A 22,757-nucleotide genomic window follows, 5' to 3' on the forward strand; every position below is an offset into this window, starting at 1 on the left:
GCAGGCTGCAGGCTGACAACTGGGCCAGCTCTCCCCAGGCTGCCACCGCTTAGCACAGAGCTCCAAGGAGTTGTGGAATTCTAAAACTGAACTTGGCCTTCCAGGGGTTATAAAAGCGTATTTATCAAGGTAGGAGACCAGAACATTTTTTATTTAACAGTTGCCAGCTTGATTTTTAACTCTTAAATATTTAGACATATCGATGGCCTCCATTTGTCCTCTTTCCCTGGGCTCCACACCTGTTAGGAGCAAGACCCTGAGTAGAATGAACCGTAAAAGTCTATTCAGCCACCCAGTCAAGCTCAAGTTCCTACCAGATGCTTAAACCCCTCCAATTATGGTTTGATGCTGGTCTCACTGCCTCCTGAGGCACTAGATCATTCCGTCTCTGCAGTTTTCTCACAGCTGAAAAATGCTCCTTTATTTTGAGTCAAAATCTGCCTTCCTGTTCCAGAAATAGCATTTAGTAGTAATTCTTGAAGGCTTACTCTGCCAAGCAATAGAGTGTAGAGATCAGTGAGCTTTGACCTCATGTGGACCAGGGTCCAAATCCTGACTCTGTCACTTGCTAGCTGTGTTATCTTGGGCTAGTTTCTTAATCTCTCTGACCTCAGCTTCCTCATCTGTAAAATGGAAATAATTTTTACTTCAAAGGGTTGTTGTGATAAATATTTATAATAGTGATTTTTCGTTCATCAACAAAGGCCCAGTCTCGGTGACAAAATTAGTGCCAATAAGTAGTGTTGATTATTATCGTGTCTAGGTGCTTTCGTGCTGTTTCTCATGGAAGAAAGAAGTGGGTGTTTGACACAGGAAGACCTGAGAACTAGTCCCCCCCACCACCACTCATTACTTGTGTGCCCTTAGACAAGTCACTGACTCTCTCTGTGCCTCAGTTACCTTACCAATAAGGTAGAGTTAATAATGATCCATACCACCTCACAGAGCTCGTATTAAAAAGCCCCTACCAAAAAGTCATTCATTCATTCTATAAATATGCATGAAAGGTTTACTCTGTAGTAGGTGCTGAAATAAAAATATGTGCCCTAGTTTCTGCCCTCAAAGGACCCACACTCTAGTAGATGAGGCAAAGAGATAATAAAAAATATAGAATACAGTGGGATAGGTGCTGGCATCCTGAAAAAGGGGACAACTGGCCTTGTCCCAGGAAGGCGGCATAGAGGAAGTAGCATTTGAGAGGGGTAGAAGTTGTGGGCAGGGGGATTTCAAGGGAATATTATGAAAAAAACAATATGGAGTCATGTAGTTCTATGGGGCAGAAATACAGAATAAAACTAATCCTTTCAAGTGACGGGCTTTTAGATATTTTAAGAAGTTATAGCCTGTGCCCCTATCCTTTCTCCAAACATCTTCTCTTAGGCAAGCTCAACATCCCCAGATTCTTCAACCATTGCTCACCTGCTTGGCTGTGAGTCTACCCAGGCCCTTTCTGGATGTGGTTCATTCTCTATATGTCCCAGTGGCAGGGAATACTTACGTGTCTACATATATGTTACATATGTTGCCATAACCAGTGCTGTAGCTACAGCATAGCTAAAATCTAATTTTTTTTTTTTGTTGTTTTTTCGTGACCGGCACTCAGCCAGTGAGTGCACCGGTCAGTCCTATATAGGATCCGAACCCGCGGCGGGAGCGTCGCCGCGCTGCCAGCGCAGCACTCTATCAAGTGCGCCACAGGCTCGGCCCGCTAAAATCTAATTTTAAAGCAGGTTACACTTTCCAAAATTCTAAGAGTCTATGATTTATACTACAAATCATAAAGCTCATCATCTGTCTACATAGGGATGTATGAGTTTGTCTCATGGACACAGGAAAATTTTGTGTGTGACAAGAGCGTGAGGCACAGGAATGAGAAAAAGAACACGTACGGGCTCACACAGAGATTCTGTGCACTGCTGGTTTAGTGCTATTAGGGGACAATGAAGCTCCAGCTCTAGATGGTGTCATTAAATCTCAAGGGATCCTGGTGAGATAGGTCCGGAACTAGTATTTCAGGTGTCATTGTACAGCTCACTTTGGTTCAAAGTTCTTAGAATTGGCTTTGATGGAACTGGGTTCTTTGCTATGATTGCAAATGAAAAGGGAAAGCAAAATGAACAGAAGGAAAGTTCCAGTGGAAGGAAACAACGGCCCCGCCACAGGAGCTGGATGTCCTGCTGCTGTCTTAAATGACACACTGGGCGTCTGGTCAGATTGCAGAGCTCCACCACACGCGAGGTGGCTGTGGTTGGCCCCAGGCTGTCTGACTTAACACAGGTGTTTTTTTCTCACTCTTGAGTATGGGCATTATTTGTGCTAATGCATTCCCCTCAAAGCTCCATTTACAGTGAAAGAGCCTGGTACCTGAAGGGTAGCTGGAGGGGCACTAGCACCAGTCCCTTACAGCTCTACTCACAGTGGCCACACCAGCATCTCCAAGGTAGCAGGAGGCCACTGCAGGCCAGGACTGACCTGGGGCATTTCTGCCCTTGCTCCCACACTCTTGGCTACCCTCAGTTCAGGGCCCTGTCTTTGCCGAGAAGTTTAAGGAGTCAAGGGGGAGAAGACACCTGGTTCCCACCATCAAAGGATTAGAGCCTTGGGCAGTGGTTCTCATACTTCATTGCCCAAAGAAATACTTGAAATGAGGGTGACTGTCCTGGTTTATGCCACTTGTCCCAGCATAATTATTAGTAGTACCCCCTTTTACTCAAAAGTATCCCAAGTTAGACAATAAAATGAATAATCACCCTACTTAAAATGCAGATCAACAGGCCACACCCACAGAGGTCTAGGGGTCCCCTAGAACCTGCGTTTTAAACCAGCATGCTAGGCATTTCTGTTGCAGGTGGTAGATGGGCACACTCTGAGAAATCCTGAGGGGATGAGGGGAAAGTGGGTAAACCAAAAACCACTATAATAATACTGATTTTAAAGAACAGTAATCCTTTGTTTTTGTGACAGGCTTATAGGGTACTTTTATATGTGGGACTTTTTAAAAATAAATGTGAGTACCCAGTATGTACAGAGCACTTTGCTAGGTGCTCTGGGAGATACAACGACAAATAAGACAGGTTCCTGCGTCTGAGGAGTTTACAGCCTGGTAAGGAATTCGGACAGATGTTACGTGGGAGGGAACTCTGGATAACAAGGAAATGCTGAAGGGGGAGTATTTGCACAATAATGTAACAGGGTTAGGTAGGAAAGGCACTGTTATAAGGAAATGGGAAATGGGAACGCAAAGAGGCTGGGACTCATCCAAAGTCCCAGTGAACCATGACGCTAACCTGGGCCTCCCAACTCCAAGGCCCGGGCTCCTTCCACACATATTCACCATAAAAATATGTAATTACAGACACCAGCCAGCAACAACCCCGAGAGAAATAAACACTTGATGAGGTGGGAAGAAGGAGGGATGAGAGAGGGTTATCAGAGTAGTTAGCATTACTGAAAAACAACGGAGAATTAATCTAAAGAGGATTCATAGGACAAAAAGAAATTTATAAAACTTTATTATAAAACATTACAGAAAGTAATTAAAATAGAGGGGAAAAAATCATCTATAATTCCCACACAGCACCCTCAACCTAGCCAAGTATTATATAGTCCATTCCTTTGTTCCACCATTTATATGTTCAATTACTTGCCTAGTTGTGATCATATTTCACATGAATTTGTCCACTTAAACATTTTTTCATATTATGATAAAGTCCTCATAATTATAATTTAATAACGACACAATGTGCCATTGAGTGCCTGATTATGGGTAAACAGATAATTTCCCTATCATTAGATATTTAGCTTGTTTCTAATTTTTTCTCTATTACAAATAACACTACAGTGAACCATTTTTCTTATTCTAGCCTTTTTCTTATTTTGGATCATTTCCTTCTGAATATATTTCCACAAATAGGAATATTGGGTCAAACAGTATGAACCTTTTTTAGGTTAGGTGTTAATTTCATACACATAATTTTTAATATAAATGCAAACTTACTTTACCTCATTCTTTCTAACAACTGCATAGTATTCCATGGAAGAACGTTATCTCATTTAACCATTCCTCTACTGATGAATATTTATCAAATTTTTGCAATTACAAACAGTACTACAAGGAATGTACTTGTGTACTCGTATCTGTACATATGGAGGATGGGCTTCTTGGAAGTAGAATTGGCTGGGGCGAGGTGAATGTACCTTTCAAATTTTGATACATGCTATCAAATTCCCAGATTAGCTCTGCTGGTTTACACTCCCATGAACAGTGCTGGTGCCAGGGCCTTGTCCACGGGCCCAGTGCTCCATGGCAGCTGGTCCCAGAGGGGTTACCCAATGGGAACATTTTGAGGCATGTTTATCATTCATGTTTCCTGCCAAATCCCTGTCTCCTTTATGTCTTTATCCCCCCCCACCTCCCCCCCATCCCATCACACATAATTTTGCTTGGTTTTGCTTGTGGAAATGATGTCCCACCTTGACTGTTCATAATTGATTTAAGTCTATTCTTCCTTCCTCTACCTGTAAGTCCTATCCCAGGAATCTTTCTCCTTTTGTTTTTATTTATTTAATTATTTATTTTGCAGCTGCCGTATTCTTAAGCCATCCCCTTCCTCTTTTACTTCCTTTCTATTCATCATCTTATTTGGTTACCCTTGACCTGTCTGCAGTCACAGAACTCTCTGACATTTGATGAAAGCTGTGTACCCCCTCTCCAGAAAAACATCCAACAGCATGTACATACACAGACACACACAAACTTAAAATTCAGGAAGTTCATAAATGCTAAGTTTTTTTTTTTTTTTTCCCACCTTTACCTAAATTGGCATCCTCCTATCTCTGAGAATTACTGGTAATTCCTACTGATTATTTTTCTTTGGACGAATCATCCGCCTTTACAATTATTACCCACAAAAGAAAAAAAGTTGTCCTGTCGGCTCAGTCTCTTCAAGGTGTCACATTCAAAGAAACTTAAATCTAACATGCAAAACATATTTAGGAAGCAATTAAGCTCTCTATTGAAGATTTTGGAAAAACCTCAAAGGGAGGCATTTCATTCATAACATACGTATTTTAACAAACGTGTAAATAATCCTCTTTCCCCATCTCCATCTCTCTCAATATCCCGCACAGATGGTGGCTACCCTCAAAGTCTCCTCCTCTCTGCCATCTCCCCAGGATGTTTCTCAAATATCTCTCATGCTGGCTCTTTGATATCTCCTCCTCCTCTCTTACTGTCAAAGTACATTCAGGTCAGTTACTCCGACCTTTCTAACTTATATAAATCCAAACAGCATGGTACCTCCCAACTCTACCCCAAATCTGCCCGGTCCAGAGGTGAGCTGGTAGACACAGTTGAGCAGAAAGCAGAAGAGGGAAAAGGCTGTAAACATTGTATCTTAACCTAATTTTTTTTTTCCTATTACATAAAAGAAGTGTGGAGTTGCCCTCTTACTAACCAGCCTAGCCTGTTCTCCAGGACAGCAGGCTGACTGGGATCATCCTGTTCTGGAAGCTTCCCCCATGGGTAGACCTCCACGTGTAGCTCTGCTCCCTTCAGCCCTCAGCTGCCAGTGGATGAATGGGGCTCCTCTTGTCCATCTCCACTTCAGGAGAAGAGTTAGAAACTGCAGTTTCGAGTCAGCACAAGCCTTCCCCACCCCGGCTACAGGATGCAAAGTGACAAAGGTTCAGCTCTAAAAGCCGTCACAGGACTGTCTCTCTGTCAGGGGAATCAGAGCATGTAAGTCAGACAGAAATAAGATTCGCTGAAACAGGAGGAATGAGTTCGAGAGATCTTCTATACAGCATGGTGACTATGGTTCATAACCATTCGTTGTATACTGAAAAATTGCTGAGAGAGTAGATTTTAAGTGCTCTCATCACAAAAACAAAAAAGTGAGGTGATACATATGTTAATTAGATTGATTTAACCACTCCACAGTGTATACATGTGAGGGTATTTCAAAAAGTTCATGAAAAGATTTGTATTATTTTTCAATTCTGTATCTTCCCATGAACTTACTGAAGAACTCTTGTAGATAAAATATCATGTTATAAGCCATAAACGTATGGTAAATATATTTTATTTATCAATTTAAAAAATTCTTTAAAGATTTGTTCAGATACAGATGCCGTTTCCTTAGTTTTGCTCTCGCTACATATCAAAATATTGACTCTAATAGTCAAATAGGTCAATTTTTAAAAGAGTTTAATATGGAATGTCACAAAGACAACAGAAGAATGAGTTGAGAATTACTAAACCCATCATGTGGAGTAGGAACTGTGTGCAATTATATTGTGATGTGCAATTGACTCCAGCATGTATGTGGATGACTCTTAAGAATATAAGGCATGTTTGGGTATGGATGTCCCATCCCAGCTCACGGAGTGACGGGAGAAGCTCCAGTCCGTGTGGCTGGGGATGGTTTTGTTCTGACAGGTTGGACCTTTTTCTGGAGGACCCCGCTGTCTCTCACTCTGGGCTCGCCCGTGTGGCTCTGCCAGATGGCTGATCTTGTTTCAGGGCCCTCTCTCCAAGGCCGCCCGTGGCAGCCGCTCCCTCTGCTTTCCGTGGAGTCCTGCCCCCAGCTGCACGCTCTGCGAGAGGCCTCTCGCCCCCTTCCCCTGAAGGCCTGGCACGGGGTTATTGGCCGTCGTCCTCCGGGCATTTTGGCCCATTTTAGAATGTTTTCTTTAAGGTGATTGAGGATTCTGAATAAATCCTGTTTCTTTTTTGTTTGGTTTGGTTTAGTTTGGTGGCTGGCCATTTCAGCTGATGTGTTTCTTAAGACCTCCAAACCCAGGAGCTTCCTCATCCCACCCTGGCTGAGCCCTCAGCCTGGCCCAGTGGTGGGATGATAGGCCAGGGCCTCCCAGTGGGAGGAGAGGACAGCAGCTCAGCACTGCTCCCAAGCCTTCCCGTGCCCACCCTGTGGGTTGACACTTTCCAAACCTCCCTGTTGCACTTGTTTATGTCCTTCTGTGAGATTTATCTTGGATATGATCTAAGTTTCCTTTGGTATAATCTTATCCCCTTACTTCAAATCCTGCCCCCTTGGAAAGCCTTGAGCAAGCCTTTCGCTTCCTGCTACCCAAGTTTGACGATTCTCAGATCTGTGACAAGTCCCTACAGCCAGCTCCCTCTGGCCATCGTGTTAGCTGATGCCATGCCGCTCCTCATCTCCATCTGGCCTCAGAAATCAAACTCTCCGTCCCTTCAATGGCCTGTGTTCCTATTGGGATTTCTTCCACTCTGCTGACATCCTAACAAGTCTGTTTAGCAGTCACTGGGCTGGAGGCCTGCTGCCCGGGGATCTCAGAACACCTTCCACTCGTTAGTAGATATCAAGTACAGACGGAGAGAAACCCAAGAATAAGGTGCAACACAGCATACCTTGTGAAAAGGGAACGCCTGTCCCAAAACACCAGGTGCCTCATCCATCCTGCAAAAGGTCAGCAATTAAGCCTGTGTGTTTTGACCAGGAAAGGAATGAGGAGCCAGGGCACAAAGATGGGCCGCTGTTCACATTCCTGGCATAGTAAAAGCTATGCCAGTCATGGAGGAACCATGGGGGCAGGGTGTTCCAGCTCTCCCTGAAATAGCTGTGTAAGCTTGGCCAAATCACTCCGCTTTTCTGAATTTAACATTTTCTGTAAAATAAGAGAAATCAAAAAACTGCCATGCCTGGGGGTTAACAAGAAGCACAGGAGAACTCTGTAGCTGTAATGAACGTTGTTATGAAAGGCAGAAAGGGGAACAAAGCCAAGTCCCAGGTGAACTGAACTCTTAACAGGTTTCATGGCCTCAGCACCAACCTCTCCTAAGTAGAGAGGACAGACCCATGATCAGAACCTAAAGAGCTGCAGAGACAAGCGTAATAATGTAGCGCACATTCATCTAAAATGACACACAATTCTCAATTGTGTCACATAGACTGTAGGCAAAACTGGGATTGTCAGGGAGAGGGCTCAGGCCTGGAGGGGTCAGGGAAGGCTGTGAGGTGGGGAAGGTGGAGCTTGCGGTGCTTGTGTGATGCTCTGCAGCAGGGACAGGTGGGAGCTGTGGGGGGCACTGGTGAGGAAGACTCCACAGGGACTGCAGAGTCACACCCAGGCCTTCTGCTGGTGGCCTGGCCATCTGGGGTTTCTAAAGCTACAGACAGGACATGCCCACTATTGTTTACTAACCCCCCCACCCCTGGCCCCTGTGAGCTCCTTGTGGACACTCTGCCTCTCATCCCTGTGTCCTGGGGCTGAGCTCAATGCCAGGCACTTTCCTGAGTGCCCAGTAACTAGCAGATGAAGACTAAATGAGGGGAATAACACAGAGGTTCCACAGGATGCTGGGACACCAAGGTCCCAGCCAGATTGCTAGACAAGATCATGATCAGGAGCCGTAGGGACATGTTCTGATCTGAGTGGCAGGTCAAGGACAGAACGGAAGGAGAATGCCAAGCATTCTCACAGGTGTTACCTCGGGCATAACTCAAGTATGAGCTGGAATCACGTGTTACTCTGTCTCTGTTGCTTATAACAAAATACCTGGAAGTAAGGTGATTTATAAAGAAAACAAAATTTATTTTACAGTTTCTGAGGCTGGGAAGTCCAAAGTCCATCTGGTGGTGGCAACAGTGGCCCAGGGGTCTCACATTGCAAGATGGTGGAAGCAGAGACACTGAGAGAGAGAGAGAGACAGACTCTCCTCTTCTTTTAAAGCCCTCAGAACCACGCCCCTGACCACCATTATTAATCCATTCACTACTGCATGGTCCTACAATCCAATCACCTCTTCAAGGCTCCACCTTTAATTACCATAACAGTATTTCCCATCCTCTTCACAGTCACAGTGGGGGCTGAGTTTCTAATACATAAAATTTGAGGAACATAATTCAAGCTTCAGGGAGTTTTAGGGGGACATAATTCAATCCACTACAAGTCATGTTTTCTGCAGGATTTAGGTAGGACTTGCTTCAGCTCCCATTGCAGGGCTCACAGGAAGCCCAAAATCTGTGTCAAAAGCCACTGTTCTTATGGTCACCCCTGGCTCTAAACTCCTGCCTCCACTGAATCAGTTCTTGTGTCACCTGAGTACCATGGATATGCACCCAGATAGGAGCTCAGCCCCCTCACTTGCCACAAATAAGAAAAACATCACTCACACGTGAGGAGACATCACCACAAAAACTTAAAATTAAGTAAGAGACCTCCCACTTCCTAGAAGCCTTTTGCACTGCCTAACTGCTGGGACTGTGAACTGGCCAGGACACCCAGCAGAACCCCCAGCCTTGGCCACTTTTTCTGGCTCCTCCGTCTTCCTCACCCCACCCTCTGGAGTCACCTGCCACCCCACACCCCAATCCTCTCTTCCTACTCTGTTATGCCGAGCACTCAGCTCTTACCAGACCTACCCCAAACCTTCAGACTCAAGGGACGAATGAGCAGGAAGGGCCATCTCTTCTGTCAGCAGCACAGAGGACCCTGGGTCTCAACATCTACCCTCCTTAGAAGGCAGCATAATTAAAATAACACTCCCCCCCCCCCCCACTTTTCCCATGTAATCCTAACCCTGTAAAGGAAGATATATTATTTATCTCTATTTTGCAGACGAACCTCAAGGAGATCACTAATTTTCCAAAGTCACCCAAGTAACCTGTGCAGAAAATGGAATTTGAACCCAAATCCTGAGACTCCCAGCTGTTGGGTTTGGCGAGATAGAGAAGAGAGAGAGACCTGAGCCAGGCACCATTTCAGCCAAAAAGCTTTATTCCACTAACGTGGAGGGGAGGCTGAGCCAGATCGGTTCCCCTGAACTAAGGAAAGCAGGGGGGTTATAAGACTTTTAGGGAGAGTTCAGAGTAATGGGCAATTTTGAAATCAGTGGCATGCAAGATGAAACAGCCCTTGTGGTCCAATAACATGTGATAGGTTAAGTCATAGGCTCCCGATTAGACACTATCTCAGTACAAAGCATTCCAGCCCAAAGCCTGCTAAACGCAACCCACAAGACATTCCCTTGTTGATAACAGTAATGTTTACCCCTTCCCAGGAGAGGAATCTCAGTGCCTGGAGCAGGAAAGGGAAAGGGAAGGGGGAGAAGGGGGAAAGTTGCTTAACCTGGCTGTGCTGATGTTAAGCTAGCCATGAGGCCTAACAGTGGCCTAGTGCTCTTTCCACTCTACATAGCAGAGCAGACCAGAATGGAAGGCTTTGTGCTGGGACACGTCTGGAGTGTGCAGACCAGCAGGCAGCTGCACTACAGCCTATCAAAGACACACAATTCCAAGTCTGTGCCCTCAAATGGTCTGTAGCCTAGTGAGGAAGCAAAAGGTACCCACAGGATACCAATGGATCAGTAAATACAGATACCTGAGGACAAGCAAGCCATAGGAAGACCAAACAAAAACGTGCAGTATGAAGTCAAGCATGGAAAGCTCCCTGGGTGAGGTCAGACCTGGGTTCTTTTCCTCTTTTTGTTCGAGGTGGACCTCAGATGCAGAAGACTAAGTTAATTATACTCCTCAGATCACAGCACATTATCATTCATCATTAGTCTATGCAAGCTTCTCTCTTGTTTTATTTGTTTATTTTACTTCTCTTTTATTCTCATTCCCCTCCTTCCATAGGCAGCCATACTGTGTATTCATTTTTTGGTATGCATTCTTGAAATGTAAATTGTTGACTTGTATGCTTGTATTTTAAATGTATGTAAGCAGTACTGTTATACATTTTATGCTGGTTTTTTTTGTTTCTGTTTTCACTTAGCAGGGTGCTAAGATTTGTCCTTGTTGCTATGCGTTGCTGTGATACACCTGGTGCATTGTTCTCAGCAGGTTCATTTTCCTCTGTGGTGTGCATGTACCTGATTTTACCTCTCCACTCCCCAGTGATGTTCCCCAAGGTTGCTTCCAATTCTCTACCACCATAAACAACACAGCAATGAACATCTTCACATATGACCCCTTATGGCTGTGTTGAGAAATTTGGGGGACATAGCCCCAGGAGCAGAGTTGCTGTTTCATGAGGCATGTGTGCATTTCATATGACTAAGCAGTGTCAGGCCACTCCCCCAATGGCTGCCCTAGCTACGCCCCCACCAACAGAGCTCCTTTGTTCCCACAACTACACCAGTACTTGGCATTATCCTGCTTCCTAATTTTTGCCAACCCAGCAGGCAAAAAGTGATAGCTCATTGTGGTTTCAATTTGCTTTCTTCAGATTACTAATGAGTCCGTGCATCTCTTCATTTTCTTTTTAGCCTATAGGGCTGACCCTTTTGTAAACTGTCTGTTGCCCATTATTACATTGAGGTTCTTGGGTTTTTCTCCTTGATGATTTGCAAGAGTTCCTTTGTCTCCTAGTGAGTACCCTTCTCAAACAGCGCCAAACCTCTTTGCTGCTATAGATGCACATCTGGGGCAAAGGGACCCATGTGGTCACCAACTCTGCAAACCCTCATCCTGGGGGTCAGGGCTTGCTAATGGGCATAAGTACAAAGTAAAAGGAACACCTTCCTCTGTTCCCCTCTGCCAGCCTTGCCCGAGTTTTGCAGTCTGGGAAGACAGGTAACAAGGAAAAAATTGTTCCTCTTCTCTCGGGGTGCTAACCTGCTGTGTCAATTTCGTGAGTTAATAAATGATTGGAGAAGGCTTAATTGCATTGGAAGAAATTGAGATCAGCCGGTGCTTAGGCCCCACTCAATTAACTTGTGCTCCTCAGGGGGCCGAGTAGGGAGCAGGGGTCAGTCGATCGTTAATTACATGTGCTGGTGCCAGCTGTGGCTGGTGTCTCCTGCCAGCATTCATCCAGTCAGTGAGTTGAGGTGACCCTGCTTTAGTGAGACTGAAGTCACTGAAGGCAGGGGGCACTTCAGAAAGACCAGAGACCCCTGGCTGTGTGGGGAGTGGGATACCCATTCCATTTTATCCCAGCCACATTTGATCAGGGTGGGTTTTAATGCCTCACCCCAGCCTTTAAGTTCCCCTATCCTGACCTCTTTATTGGTCCCATCCCAGCCAGGCTAACGCCATGTGCCTTTGATTCTTCTCAGACTTCCCCCCCTCCTCCTGACTTCTGGCCCGCTTGCCCTAAGGACAAGTGAGCCCAGAGCCAGTTTTGTCACGGGCACCAGATGATGCTACAGGCTTTGCAAGGTCACCCCCCTCCCCTGCTGCCTCCAGACTGAAATCCTCCCAAAGACCTTCATTCTCACATCACTTCCCAAAAAAGCCAGATGGTAAGACTCAAACCTATTCACGATACAGATCCCTGGGCCCCTCCCCTGCAGATGCTACTTCAGTAGGTCTGGAGTCTCTGTTTTTGAACAAGTGGCTCAGGGGATGGTTATCATCAAGCCAATTTGTAAAACCCTACTTCAGGGGACACCAATCTTCTAGAAGGAGAGACAGTACTTAATGGCAGGGCCCTGGCCTGGGTCAGGAGGCTCCACTCCCAGTGCCAAATTGTGCCTCTCCAGGTCTGCATCTATCTTGCTGTGTGTGGTTAAGCAAGTTACTGGCCCTCTCTGAACTAGGTTTCTTCATGTAGAAAATAAGGATATTGGGCCAGATCTCAGAGTCCTTACATTTCCAAGGATCATTTTTCTGTAAGTACCGATATGTTAAATAAGCATGTTGCATGGTTTGCTCAAAAAGCAACTTTAGTTTTTTTTTTTCCTTTGGGTGGGTGTCCCTTAACTTTAAAATGAATTCCATGGGAAAAATCTTCCCCTGCCCCTGGAAAAAAACTTGGGCCAGTCCCTTCACTTTTTCATTCATTCTTAGGTGACAGTCTTCTAGTTACTTTAAGTTATAGATACCATCTCAACTCAAAAATTAGAATCCTCGTCCTGATTTATAACCAAACACTCTAATCTGACAGCGTTACTCTTCTTTCCTCCAGCTGGGATCAGCTTCAGGCTGGCAGAGGCTAGGGAGGTGGGCCACGTCTCTGCCATCTACGTTCCCCCTGCCCTCTCCCTCCCTTCCACTACCCCCATACTTGTTGTTTCACTACCTGCCAGGATTGAAATTGGGGACTCTTACTGGTAAGAGAGCTGTGAGAAGCTTTAAACTGGCTTTGGCTTTTGTGAATGTTTTCGTGGGCTCTCTTGATGTTCTCTGCTGGGCCCCTCTCTCCCACAGTTGCCTTGACCCAGACAAGCACAGCAGCTCTATTCCAGGGGTCCCTGGCAACTGCTTGCTCAGCCCCTAGGCCCCTGGAGGCTGCCTCCAGCCTCTTCAGTCGAGGTCTTCTCACTGTTGGCACTGTTGGACAGGACTCAAGACAGCCAGTCCCCATGGCCCTTCTTCCTTGGTGGCTTTCACCAAGGAAACCTTCCTCACCAAATCTTCACCAAATTATTGTCCCGTCTGTATTTTACAAAGTGGGTGAAAGGGTTCATGGACCCTGAAACAGATGTTCTTACGTTCCCACTGTACAGTCTGAACAGGCAGCAGAAGAGGGGCCTGTTCCAAGCTCACTTTAGTGTTCTGATTTCCGTCTTTTGCCAATCTAAATCAAAACTTGGATAGGAGCTCTAACATCTAGTCACATATAACTTACAGTTTAATGAGAGTGAGATTATCTCTGAGAAAAGAAAGCCTGAGTGCCCAGAACATCCAAGGCAGGAGCTGGGAGACAGTATTAAGGCCTAGATCCAGAAGGGAAGTGAATGTGGGGACAGAGCCCCCCTGTAGATGAACATCTGCCTTCTTCTCAACTTCTCCCAGACCTCTGCTTCTAGGGCCTGCTGGACTTAGGAGAGCACAGTCTTTAAGGGATGCTAATGTCTGTCCCTCGACCTCGCACTTCTCATGGAGGCACAGAACCTGGAGGTGGTCAGCCCTGTGGCTGTGAACATTGTATCTTAACCTAATATGTTTTCCTATTACATAAAAGGTACTTGGTTGGGTCCTTCCCAACATAAACACACACCTCTGGGGTGCCTCCCTCCTCAGAACAACTGTGCAGAGCCTGAGCATCGTCACCACAGGACATCCTTCCTCCCCCTGCCCGTTCCCAGCATTGGATCCAGACTCTCTTCTAAATAACGATGACCAGGTTTTTAAAGAATTAAAGAGACCCCCAATAGGTAGCCTACACTGGATTCCTAGGTGTCTCGGTGGGGTCTTGCCTCCCCTCCTACATCAGCACATCAGCCTGAACTTGGCCATCCAGTTGACATGTTTGGGCTGAGGGGAGTCGGAATATTGGAATAAGGGAAAGGAGTTTGTAGCTGTGGGCACTGGAAGAAATGGACGGGCCCAGGGAAGAGTGGAGAAGGGAACAGGAAGAGGTATGTGGGGCCATAGAGGGAGGGTTGGTAATGCAGACAACAAGGACACTTCCACTGGGGAACAGATCTGAGTTCTCTAGTGGAGCATGAAAGGGGCAGCTGGACTCCCTTCTGCCAACTGAGCCCCGCTTCCCAATGCTCTTGCCCAGCGTCCTTCTGCTGCATTCGGCAGAGGGTTCCCGACAGCAGCACTAAGGGAAGGAGACAAGGGCAGGATAGTATGTGACTTTAGAAGTCTGTCCTTGGGTCCTTAGGCTGGGGACCTCAGTGGCTAAGGCAGCCATGGAGGTCAAGAAGCAAGCCCCTTGGGGGACTTCCACTCTAGAGTCATGGGTCACAGCCAAGTGCCAGCGGGAACCTGTCTGTCCTCTCAGCCTCCCCCATCCAGCTCCCACTGATCTTCCCCTTTCTTCTCTGGCAGGGACAGATGCCCTTGGCCATGTCACACCCCCAACTGCTGTCTGCTCAGGCACAGCCCGCGTGACTGAGCACCACTACTCCAGCAGTTTCACGTAAGTATAAGGCACAGGCCAGCCCCTCTTATCCCAGGAGAAGGTGTCTGGGCCCTGGGTAGGGAGGGAGCTTCAGGAAGTCCTGGTCACAGAGGGCAGGCCCTTGCGATTTTTAGGTGGTCAACAGGTTTGTTCTCTTTGGCTGCCCCAGCCCCTAAGTTGGTCAACACTGAGTCATTCTGTCCCAGATGTGCTGGGACCTGGGAGAGAAGGTAGGGATCTTTTCCTCCTGTCCTCAGGAAACTACTCAAGAGGCAGCTGATATGATGGAAACTCCACAGCACTGGCCATTGGGTGCTGACTCAGACATGTGCTATCCTATAACTTTAGGCAAATCACTTAATCTGGCTTCCCCTCCTGCCTTGTGGGGTTTTTGTAAGGTTCAGGGAGGTGTATGAAGTTTTGCTGTGTAACAAACTACCACAAACTTAGCAGCTCAAAATCACACACGCTATTATCTCAGAGTTCCTGTGGATCAGGAATCTAGGCTTTACTAGTTGGACTCACTGCTTCAGGGTCTGTTATGAGGCTGCGTTCAAGGTGTTGGCTGGGGTTGCGGTTTCATCTGAAAGCTCAGCTGGAGAAGGATCTGCTTCTACTCTCACTTACGTGACAGTTCAGTTCCTTTTGTGCCATAGGATTGAGGGCCTCAGTTCCTAGCAGCTTGCTTCATTGTAGCTAGAAAGGGAGGGAATTGGCTAACAAGAGGGAAGTTAGAATCTGACATAATTTACTCACAGACGTGACATCCCATTACCTTTGCTGTATTCTATTGGTTAGAAGCAAATCACAAGTGGCCTCACACTCAAGAGGAGGGGAGCACACAAAGGCATGACTGGCAGGAGGCAGGGATCATTTGGGGTCATCTCAGAGCCCGCCTCCCACAGGAGGGAATATAAATGGAAGTACTTTTAAATTGTAGGATGCTGGTCAGGTGCAGGGAGTTATTGTCATCTAGTTGCAGAGAGAAAAAGAGCTCACCTAAATAACAGAGCCACTGAATGTGGGAGTTAAATGCCAAATTATGCCATTAAGTCCTGGTCTCTCGGGGAAAGGGGCTAGGACCTAGTTCATTTCACGCCCTTTACATGTGTCTTCCTAGCATAATTATGATTGTAAAGCCAGACTTAGACAGCTACAAGATGTCTGAGCCTTCCTTTCCCCCACAAATGACCATGTTTATAGGGTCTTTTAGAGTTTACAGAGAACTCTCACATACATCTCACTTTTTCCTCATAATCCTACTTGTAATCAAACTTGAGTTTTTTGTTAATCTCTGTTTCAAAAGTAAGAAAGAAGGTCAGTTTCCGACATGGGGTAGCTGCTAAGTGGCACAATTGGGCCTCAGACCTGGGCCTTCAGACCCCTGGCTCTGCCTGTGCTGCCGTGCGCCCCATTTCCAGGACACTGCTGCTGCGTGGGCTCTGTGGTATTGAAAGAGCCGAGGCCAGGCACGGCAGGCAGAGAGGAGGGGGCACTGTTCTTATATGGCTTCTCCTTAATCCCCTGCCTCCTCAGACAGGCTGGGAACACCCCGGGGGACTAGGCTGAGACATTGAGTAGGGAGGGTCACTACCACCTCCCCAACTTCAGGTAACCACACAGGCCTCATGGTCTGGTAAGGAGCCCTCACTGGTGAGCAGGCAGGGAAGTGGGGGAGGATGAAGGGATATTGTAGTGAAGGTGCGTACATCCTCCCCAGGCTGAGATTCATCTGTCCCCCACCAGTTGCCCCAGGGAACTCCTGAAGCATGGCCCACCATGCATCAGGGCAAGGTCAAATTGGTCCTGAACAGTGATGCTCAAGTCTGCAGATGGGATTGAGCGGAGTGATGTGACTTGCTGCCCCCTGGTGGTCATCCAGAGTCATAACTGCCAGGCCTGCATGTTAAATAATGACATGATTATCTAACATTTATTAGGTACCTGCTGTGTGCCAGGCGTGGTGTATAATACTGCAGGGGGGATAGGAAACAACATAAGACACAACTCCTGATCCCAAAGGCCTTATCATTTAGTGGAGGAGTCAAGATGTTCCATATGAATAGTTGGACTAGCCTCCCACCAAGACAGGATTTGAAGAGTGGAACAAGGAAAGGTACTGCAGTAGGAGTTCAGAAATGAAAGAGAGCACCAGGGAAGGCTTCTCAGAGCCTCGAAGGATGGGCAGCATTTAAACAGCCAGAGAAAGAAAAGAAAAGTTGTGCACTCCCCTACTGAAAGCCCCTCAGGAATCCGCATTGACTCCAAGAGAGTTAAATCAGCATTTCCAGCTTCATGCCTTCTCCTGGCCTGTCCCAGCCTTTCCATATTCTTACAGTTCCTGGAACCCCACCCCTGCCTTGCCCTCCCCACCTTGGCTACTGTACATGCTCTTACTCAGGCTTTATGATTCAGGCCAAACATAACATCTATGGAATTAGTTGCCCCTCTTCTGTGCTCCCACAGACCCTTCTTTGGTTGCACGTCTTACACCAGATCATAAGGTATGCTAAGTGTCTTTTCATCACTAGGCTGTAAGCTTCCTAAGAACCAGGACTGCCTGGTGCTGTAGAGGATTCATAGGGGGAAAATGGGAGGAAAGGAGGGAAAGATAAATTAGTGGCGAGCATGCAGGGAAATGTGGGAGCCTGTGGAGCTCTGTCTAGAAGTTCGTGCCCAGATAAATGTGTCCTGCAGGAAGTGTGGTGCCAGGAAGGTGAGGGAGTCATAGAGGGTCACAGGGGAGTAGAGAAAGGCTAAACTGCTGGTGGTAGGAAGGGAGCTAGACAAAGCCAGGGAGGCTAGTGAGGAAACCATTGCACCAGGGCAGGGTTGAGAGACACAGAACCTTAACTGGTGTGGGGACCAGAAGACTGGGGGAAGTCGAAGAAGAATCGGAGGACTGTAAAGTCTGGGCAACTAGGGGAATATCTCATGGCCTAGTCAAACTCTAACATGCAAGTGAATCAACTGAGACCTCGTTAAAGCACAGGCTCAGACTCAGTAGGCCTGTGGTGGGGCCTGAGCTGCTGCATTTCTGCCACAATCCCAGGAGATGCCCATGCTGCTGGTCCACACACCACACTGTGAGCAGTGGGGCTGCACAGCACCTTTGAGTAAACTGGAGGCAGTGCCACTGGGTGCGTGTAGCCCTCTAAGGGCACAGTGGTGTCTTTGGGTGAAGAAAAAGGTGCCCTTTCCTCTGGGTGAACACACCTGGGTGCATGGCTTTGTGAGCAGTGTGCAGTTGAGTCTGAGACTCTGCTTGTCCTCTGAGTGCTGCACAACCTGCAAAACCCTTCAGAGCAGCTCTAGTGGGACCACTCACAGAGACAGAGAGGTTGGAGGTGCAGAGCCCATTTGGAGAGCAGGGTGATGACTTTCTCCTGTCATATTGAGTTTGAGATGTGATCCAAGCAAACTGTCTATCCACGAGCAGTTGAAGATGCTACTGGGGACCCGGATTTGGGATCCATAGGCTTACTGATGAGGAAAGCGAAATGAGGGTGGGGTAGAGCTTAGGGCACAGTGTAGCCCTTGAGGCCCTTCTCATTGGCAACACTCTTCTTCCAACGTCTCTTCCCTTTTGTTGTCTTGCAGGTTACCGTTCCCTTTACTGAACGTAAGTGCTCGTGGCCATTCTTCCATCTTTGACATGCCAAGTCCCCGCCACCGGCCCCTTGGCACAGCCAGCCTTGGTCCTGATGTGCCTGGGAGGTTCAGAAATCCCCATTCACTGACCTGAAAGGAGAGTCTGCCCTAGGCTGGGACAGCCTCACACCCAGACGGTGCCTCTGTCCTGATCATTCAGCCCCATTAGCCAGGACCCATCTCCCCAGCCTGGCCACAGCCTTCCGGGAGCAGGGGTGCTGCTGCCTGCTCGCTTGCTCTGGGCTCGCCTCACCCTTGTTTTCCATGAGGGTGTGAAGGAGAGGAGAGACCCCACCAAAAGGAGTGTGGGTCTGAGCCAGGGCAGCACCAGGTGGAACTTTTGAGAGTTGGGCCAAGGGCTCAGAGAGCAGGAGGGCAGCGACACATAGCATGGCCTTTAGGATGAACCAGGCTGGGTGGAGTACAAGTCAAGTTAATCTGAGCCTTAGTTCATCACATGTATAATTGGCATAATTAATAACTGTCCCTAAAGGTGGTTGTGAGGATCCGGTGGGGTAAGGCAAGGGTGACTTAGCACACCGCCTCCCACGGGCCAAGCCCTCAGCTACAGAAGCGATCACGCATGTGTCTCGGAGCCATGGGGAGGGGGAGGTTGAGAAGGGTGTGAGGAGAGGACTAAAGAGAGAGACGGCAAGAACCTTTTGAAACTGGACAGAAACAGGGAGCAGAATTAGCACTCCACCTCCTCTCTTCCCTCCTGCAGCTGTAGCCCCCCACTCTGGCTTAAGCTGGCCCCGGCCCCCAGTCATAACCAGTCCCCAGTCTTCAGGACACACGTGGGGGCCCGGGGCCTGCCTCACTCCCGCTGCCCCCAGGAGCTCCCCGCCCATGCGCAGCGTGGCAGCTGCAGCTGCTCCTCACCCCCCCACACACACATCTTTGCAGAGTTTGATGGGGCGTCGGGCGGATGACAGCGGGAACAGTTGTGATCACTGGCGGAATCCTAGCTACGGTGATCCTCCTCTGCATCATCGCAGTCCTGTGCTACTGTAGGCTCCAGGTCAGTCCCCGGGGCCTGTAGCCAAAGGCCACCAGCAAACCACTTCTTCATTATGGGCAGAAACTGGAGGCCCACTGGAGGGCTACCCAAGCCCAAAGCCATGGAATGTGGGAGGCGTAAGTCAAGGAGACTGGGAGTCAGGGGTGGTCACAAGGGAGCTATGCATCCCCCACACACTGCACCCTTCGGGGCACCCAGAGGGAGTGTGCTGAGAAGATACTGGGTCATCATATTGTGTGTCCAGCACCTCTGAGATCTCAGGAACGGTGGGAAGAGCACCATTCTGGGGAGGCTCTGAAAGCTGGTGCCAGCAGCACCCCTCAGCTCTGTCCACAACATGATGTACATGTCCCTCCCTCTCTGCCGCCCTGTCCCCCTCACCATGGGCTGGAATTAATACACTGAGAAGTAGGGGGAAGGAAAAAGGAAAGAAGTATTGGCCTTGCAAGGCTAGGAATATACACTTGTGGAATGCTGATGTTCAGTTTTATCCCCAGCACCAACAAAGTGCCCCGCACAAGGTACTCAGTGCAGCAGAGGGTGTGGGTGCCTGTGCATGCTCAACAGTGCACTGGGTGGGGAGCATGTACCCCCTCTCAGGCACCCCTCTCCCCTTCCCCAGTATTACTGCTGCAAGAAGAGCGAAGCTGAGGATGCAGACGAGGAGGAGGAGCACGACCTCACCACGCACCCCAGAGGCCCCAGCTGCAATGCCTGCAGCTCCCAAGCCCTGGACAGCAGAGGCAGACTGGCGCCTCTCAGCGGCGAGCCCCGTAGCCAGCCGTGCGGGGTGGCAGCAAGCCACTGTACCACCTGCTCCTCATACAGCTCCCCCTTCTACATACGGACGGCTGACATGGTGCCCAATGGGGGTGGGGGCGAGAGGCTCTCCTTTGCTCCTACATACTACAAAGAGGGGGGACCCCCACCCCTCAAATTGGCAGTGCCCCAGAGTTACCCGGTGACCTGGCCAGGCTCTGGGCGTGAGGCCTTCACCAATCCAAGGGCTATTAGTACAGACGTGTAACCCCTTTCACCCCCGACCTGCACACACATCAGCACTGCTGCCCCAGCAGGAGCAGTGGGGGCAGTGGATGACCCTCCAGCAGCCCCATGAGGACTGTCTCAGTTTCTTTGGTTTTTCTTGCTCCAGACTGGAGGGTATACCAGGACTCAAGCTACTGAGTGCATCAAGAACAAGGGCTAGGGCCTGGTCCCAACTCCATGGCCCACAGTGGGGGCCTGATAGGTTGAGTTTGCAGCTTTGCCAGTTTCTCTGTTGGGACATTCCTCTGGCAGCCCCAGCACCACAACAGCCCCCATCAGTACCTCCCAAATCCCTGGCTTTGCTGGACTGGGAAAAGGAGCACCTGGGAAAGCTAAGCAAAGGCTCTGAGGCTTCCAGAGTCCTTGGGAAATGAAGTAGCCATGCCAAGAAGAAAGGGAGACAAAGGGCAAGGGGAGAAGGGAAACCAAGACAGTCCAGAATCTGAGAAGCAAGGGGAAGGAATTTTGAAGGGAACTTTTCACTACTTGCTTGCTAAAACCAATCCAAGAGCTAACTCACAATCTAGTTTTGTACTTTGGTTGTCACAGGTACTGTTGTCACTGTAGCTGCTCCAACAGGGACATTGATTCACCACATCTGTATCTGCCCCCTTCCTTGTGGAACATGTTGACTTTAAAGGCTATGGCATAAGATTATTTGTGGAGACTGCACCAAAAAGTGATTCTCTCTTTCTCTCCCCCAAAATCCTTTCTCTGCCTTAGGAACCAGCTGCCCCTTACTGGAGAAGCTGTTTTTCAAGTTTTGTTTCTAGAGTTCTAATTGCTTAGCAAATGAGATCTGGCTGGCTGTCAGCCCCAGTCTAGCACACTGAGCAGCGTGCATGGATGCAGTCCTGTGAGGGTGTGTGCATTCCCGGGTGTGTGCACGTGGGCACACACACCAGTCACCACCAGCAGACACTGGGCGCTTTGCTACTTTCAGGTGTTGCAGGGTGAAGAGGTCTCAGATGTACCAGCTAGAAAGAAAAATCTGACTCCCAGACAGCATGAACGAGAGGTGATTGAGGTGGCCAGTCCCCACGGCAACCAGCTGGCCGGTATAAGAAGAGCCCCAGGTATCCGTGGGGTGATGCTGCAATGCTTGAAGCCGCATCAGCTCCTCTAGACGCCAGCGTTCTACTTGGGCATCCACCCATGACGCCATCCCACAGGAACACTTCTCTTATACCAGGAAGCAGCTCTGGGTGGGGTAATGAGGTCCATCTCCCAGTGCAGAGGGGGCAGCTTAGGCCAACCGCTTTAACACACCCCATCCCACCACCAGCCCTTACTGGGCCACGTGCAGCCTCTCGACCAGCTGCCGAGCCTGGCAGCCCTCCCCACTTCCTGACGACCAACCCCAGTGCCTTGCTCCCCTGCAGTTCCACAGCCAGTCGTCCACAGCAGCCACATCCTTCCTCACCAAAAATGTCATCATATTTCCTGCCTTTGTAAAAGTCAAGACAATCCAGTTAAATCTCACCTGCCTCTTGCCCATGATATACTGGGGTCCCTGAGTACCAAGCATCCTGTGCAAGCCCATCTCCTCCTGTAGCCTTCCCAGTCTAAATCCTGTCAACCCACACGTGAAATCTGGGCTCGAGGTGTGGAGCAATGGTGGGCCCCAGCTCGTCCCCACACAGCCCACATTGCTCAGGGCGCAGGCTCCGAGCCAGGCTCAGGTGGCCTGTCCACCTCCCTGCAGCTGCGAGGGCCTACCCTGTGGACAAGGAAGCTCATCCCACTCGACGGCACTGTCCTTTTTAGCTGTGGAGTCTGTCCTATGAGACACTGTTTGTCCACTTTCCAAACTGCACCCTAAACAGGAAGAGGAGGAGGAGGGGCCAGGCACACTCGGTCCCCTCGGCCGTCTCTCTCCACTGCCACCTCACTTCTCCTGCTCCGATTTCTGGTCTTGCATCTTTGATAACTTGGAGTCGCAACCAAGTGAATGTCAAAATAAATGAGGAGTTTGAAATAGAAATCCCATGTGGTCCTCCGTTCTTTACCTGGGGAGGGGCAGCTGGGCATGGATTTAAGAGAGAATACTCCTTTTCAACACCCAGATTTTCAGCACTACAATCTTGCAGCTTCCTCTCCCCTCCTGCCACACATTAACAAATCCCTTCCACCTTATTGCCAGGTAGCCCCTCACTGCCTCAGCCAGAGTTCACACCCAGCGAAGACAGATTGTCAGGAAAGGAGATTTGAAGAGTGGTTGCCGCTGTCCCCGAGGCTGAAGTGGCCCTGC

At 48.6% G+C, this 22,757-nt stretch overlaps 1 protein-coding gene across 1 annotated transcript; it reads left to right on the forward strand.

Annotated features, from left to right (window-relative positions):
• The first annotated feature begins 19,366 nt into the window (after positions 1-19,366).
• LOC134383146 (protein FAM163A) lies at positions 19,367-20,486 on the forward strand. Its single transcript, XM_063103918.1, has 2 exons — positions 19,367-19,459; positions 20,082-20,486. The coding sequence occupies exons 1-2, from the start codon at positions 19,367-19,369 to the stop codon at positions 20,484-20,486; spliced, it is 498 nt and encodes a 165-aa protein (XP_062959988.1).
• Positions 20,487-22,757: the final 2,271 nt, after the last annotated feature.

This window comes from Cynocephalus volans, chromosome 8, assembly GCF_027409185.1.
Source record: "Cynocephalus volans isolate mCynVol1 chromosome 8, mCynVol1.pri, whole genome shotgun sequence".
Classification (NCBI taxonomy): domain Eukaryota; kingdom Metazoa; phylum Chordata; class Mammalia; order Dermoptera; family Cynocephalidae; genus Cynocephalus; species Cynocephalus volans.

Bases quoted from the DNA above. Each gene is read 5' to 3' on its own strand.
- LOC134383146 (XM_063103918.1), top strand. From the start codon at position 19,367: ATGACAGCGGGAACAGTTGTGATCACTGGCGGAATCCTAGCTACGGTG. The intron at 19,460-20,081 runs GTCAGTCCCCGG...CCCCTTCCCCAG, and splicing joins TGTGCTACTGTAGGCTCCAG to TATTACTGCTGCAAGAAGAG.